The 4,174-nt window shown below is 52.2% G+C and overlaps 1 protein-coding gene across 1 annotated transcript; it reads left to right on the top strand.

Moving 5' to 3' along the window:
- Positions 1 to 950: 950 nt before the first annotated feature.
- RPRM (reprimo, TP53 dependent G2 arrest mediator homolog) lies at positions 951 to 2,470 on the top strand. The gene has a single exon (XM_043487913.1). The coding sequence runs from the start codon at positions 1,231 to 1,233 to the stop codon at positions 1,558 to 1,560; it is 330 nt and encodes a 109-aa protein (XP_043343848.1). The 5' UTR covers positions 951 to 1,230; the 3' UTR covers positions 1,561 to 2,470.
- The last annotated feature ends 1,704 nt before the right edge of the window (positions 2,471 to 4,174 follow it).

Raw genomic sequence — 4,174 nt, 5'->3', positions numbered from 1 at the left:
AGAGAGGAAGGAGAAGTGAAGGGGAAGAAAAAGAGTAGAAAAGATTAAAAAAACAAACCCTGACATATTCTTCCAGAGCTCAAGAAACAATCTGACAGGTTTGCAACATTTCACTGAAACCAGAAGCAGAATCATAATGGACTGAAGTTTCAATCAGGCCCTTTAAACATCTGTAGCTTCGTTTAAAATGACTAGGGTGAAATACATCAGCTTACGGAAAATGGGGAGATCTTCCAGGAGTTGGCCTGTGTTCTAGGTGATGGGTGCTGATGAGCAATTCCCTTAAACAACTGATTTACTGCCAGCAGAGAAAAACATTGGAAGCACATCCAAAAACTCATTTGCAATTGAGATTACAAGAGTAGCCATTCTGTCCACCTTCCCCTCCCTTTCCAGGGAGGTGACCCTGTTCCTGGCAACCACAAAGGCCACAGAAGAACCCTTCCTTCCCTAAACCCTCTTCTTTTGCCCCAAGAGTCTCTATAAAATCTGCCTTTCTCTGTTTTCCAATCGTTTCCTCTCTCCCTCGTTTTCTTTCTTTCTCTCCCTTCCCTCCCGGCTCGTCGCAAGCGAGACAAAGTCAGGCACAGGCGGCGGGCCCATGTACTCGCTGGCACCATCTGGCACCTGCGATTCATCGCCACTTTCCACCTCCCAGAGGTGAGAGGGGCGGGAGGCCAAGGACACTTGTGTGACCCAGTTTTTAGGAAACTTTCAGTTGGTCGCAACCCTTCCCCCACCCGAAACTCTTCAATCATCCATCAAGCCAGAAAAGCGATCTCTGCCTAGCCTTGGAGTAGGAAAAGAGGCGAAGCAAGAAAAAGCAAGGGGTTCGCCCCTTTCGTTTCCCCCACCGCCCAGCAGCGGCGGGCGCAGAGCAGCGGCGCGGCCAGCAGGGGCCGCTGTGCGCCCAGAGAGCAGCCCCACCGCCGCCGTCCGCACCTCCCACGGCCCGGCTGGCCCAGCCCCGCCAAGTTCCAACAGCCCCCAGTCGAGCGAGCGCCGGGAACGAGCACCGCCCGGGCAGAAGCACACGGCGCAGACCAGCCAGACTGAGGCGCGCGGCGGGAAGGCTCCGGCGAAACTCCCACCAGCCGGGGACTTTGGAAAGAAGCGAGCGAGCCGTCCCCGCGCGCGCGAGTCCCCAAGTGAGCGCTCAGCTCACCTGTTTCTGCCGCGCCACCGCCTTCCCACCCCTCGGACCCTCGCCTGCCGAGTCGCCCGCCCGCGATGAATCCGGCGCTGGGCAACCAGACCGACGTGGCCGGCCTGTTCCTGGCCAACAGCAGCGAGGCGCTGGAGCGCGCCGTGCGCTGCTGCACCCAGGCGTCCGTGGTGACCGACGACGGCTTCGCGGAGGGCGGCCCGGACGAGCGCAGCCTGTATATCATGCGCGTGGTTCAGATCGCCGTCATGTGCGTGCTCTCGCTCACCGTGGTCTTCGGCATCTTCTTCTTGGGCTGCAACCTTCTCATCAAGTCCGAGGGCATGATCAACTTCCTGGTGAAGGACCGGAGACCGTCTAAGGAGGTGGAGGCGGTGGTCGTGGGGCCCTACTGACCGGTCCCCGGCCCCCGCGGCAGCCGCCCCTCGCCTCCCCACTTCGCCAGCCCGGCCGCGCCCCCTCACCATGCGAGACTGGGCGAAGCAAACCTGTCGGAGTCAGTTTTTTCTCTCGACTTCTGCCTTTCGGGATGAAGCGAACCCGTTTATCGCTCGCCCTCTGAAAGTCCCCAGGCCTGGCAGTAGGAGAAGAGAGCCCTGACTCTGGACTCAGCAGCAAGTGGCAAGAGAAGGCGAATAGGGCGCAGAACTTTGGAAGCTGCCACTGGCGCAGAATGCGGGGACACCGACCCAGGCCAAGGCCCCTTTCCACCCGCAGGTGGGCCAAGCTCGGGGGGGCAGTGGAGAGGGCGGGCAGGCAGAGACCAGCGGCATCTATTGCCTGGTGACCGGAAAAGTGACCCGCATATACGCCACTTAACCGAACTAACGGGGACACGCAAACCGTGGCCAGGTTCGCGCCCATTCCCTCCCGCTCCTTGCAGCCCTGGCAGGACAGACGATAAAATACCTTTGATTGATTGTAACGTGTTTTAAGGGATTTTGTGTGTGTTTGCTTGAATACGAATATTTGATAAGTCTTTTTCCGCCCTAGTGGCCTGTTTCCCTGCCTGGGGGTTAGAGTTTTGTGTTAGGGGAAGGGGTGGGGGGAAGGGGAGCCTGCTAATGTGAATGGGATGAGTTGTTTCTTTTATTGCATTTCCAACTGGGTCTTTAGGGGGGAGGGTCGGGGTGGTGGGGACTGGCACTCCAGCTGGCCCCGGGGCAAAGATCCGGAATGGAACTCCTAGCTCGTGACTGCACGGTTTACACCACAAAAGTGCTCTTGACATTCGTGAAACCGTTTTGACTTTTTTTTTTCTCCTTATTTAAAATTTCCTTAATAAATGCAACGTTTAAGTGTTTTGTTCCTGGCCTCCTGGTGGTCATTCTGCGCTCCGGGCCGAAGGGAACGGGCGACGCTGACGGGTCAGGTTACCAGTCCGAGGTGGAATTCGCTTTGGCGAGCTGCGATTCAACTCGGGGATCCTACGCAGGCACGAGGGTGGGAGCGAGACAGAGAGGCCCAGGGACGAGTGCCCTGGCCAAGCCTCAGGCCCTGGAGCCGTCCTGGAGGCAGCATCCTTCGTTTTCCCTTTCAGTTAATATTTTATATTTCATTTAGGCTCAGCGCTCTGAGCCAGGCGAGAAAACGGAAGGCCCCCGCGGGAAGATTACACTTCCGTGCAGGGCTCCGGTGGGAACACAGGGTTACACCGCTAATGAAAGAAAGAGACGGCTTGGCTAGGCTTCAGGGAGGGCATCTTCTCCTGACCAACGTCAGCAAGCAGGCGTCAGGACCCTGATTAAAAAAAAAAAAAAGACGAGGAAAAGTAGTTCCTAAAGTAGAGTGACGGAGTGACGCTGATTCTCCCCGGGGTACACCACTGTTACTAAAACAAGACGTATATTGTCTTTGTCATATTACCTTTTATATCTGAAGGGCGAAATTCAAAGATAAACGCGACCTGGGTAATCAGTCCCAGGCCCAGCCAAAAGGTTCAGAGGAGTTAATCGAGGTTCTGAATGTCAGAGATGTGCGTAACCCAAACTTGGAAGTTGGCCGGAGAGGAGCTACAGATGGTCTTTGGGCTCAGAAATTGAAGGGGATATGGAAAGAAAAGCCTGGAAAACTGTGAATATGAAAATAACCCAAAGGATACAATAGCTTCGAGCTGAAACTTGACAACAGTTTTTGAGCAGTTTGTTTTTACACCTGGGGTAGGATCCTGAATATTTTCAAGAATATAAAGAATCCTCTACTATGGTATAGCAATTAAAGGCTTCACTGTAGCAGATACAAGGTGGACTAAAATTAAAAACAACAACAACAACAATGAAGTGTCCTATTTAATTGAGAAGAGGCACAAGTAGTATAAACAATGTAAGTGTCTGAAGGGTTGGGATCAAATGTTTGTATTCCTTAACATCCTGTCCACTCAGGTATCTGTTTCACTCCCAAAGTAAATCTTTGTCTATGTCCGGATATGACATAGAATTTTTTTTTTGAATGCTAATAGATATCAGGCTTCAAAGGATTTTGAAGTTTTGCCTATTGTTCCTGTATGTTCAGCAGGTAAGCATTTGCTTGTTTTCTTCTGTCTGGGCAGGTGAGCAGGGGCAACATATATGTAGTCAAGAGTGAGTCATGGAGGGCACTTAAATTTGTTAATGAGTAAGATAGGAAATGGAGACTTTATATTCTGTAGCTGGTTTCTGTGGCACCAAGTTAATCTGCTGTCTCCATGTTTCAAAGAAAGCAGAACAACCAGTTCACTCAGGGACAAACCAGACATTTAAAATTAAACTCAATGTGGAAACTGATTTGGGATCAAAAACCAACCTACCAAGATCCCTACCAAGAGTGTGTAGGAATCTTCCACTGTGCTCTGCTGTGTACAAGTTATCTGCTTATGGTGAGTTTCAGACACAGAAAGGTCTCAACCTGCAGGTCAGTTTGCATTTGTATAGAAGAGCCTTTTCTATTTAAAGCCAAATTCCTGAAAATTGGGAGGGGGGAGCAGCTGCCAGGCCCCCTACTCTTCTCTCCTCTACTAATGCTCTTAAATCT

This window comes from Cervus canadensis, chromosome 15, assembly GCF_019320065.1.
Source record: "Cervus canadensis isolate Bull #8, Minnesota chromosome 15, ASM1932006v1, whole genome shotgun sequence".
NCBI lineage: Eukaryota > Metazoa > Chordata > Mammalia > Artiodactyla > Cervidae > Cervus > Cervus canadensis.
The sequence above is the reverse complement of the archived record's forward strand: the minus strand, read 5'-3'. Positions and strand labels throughout refer to the sequence as shown.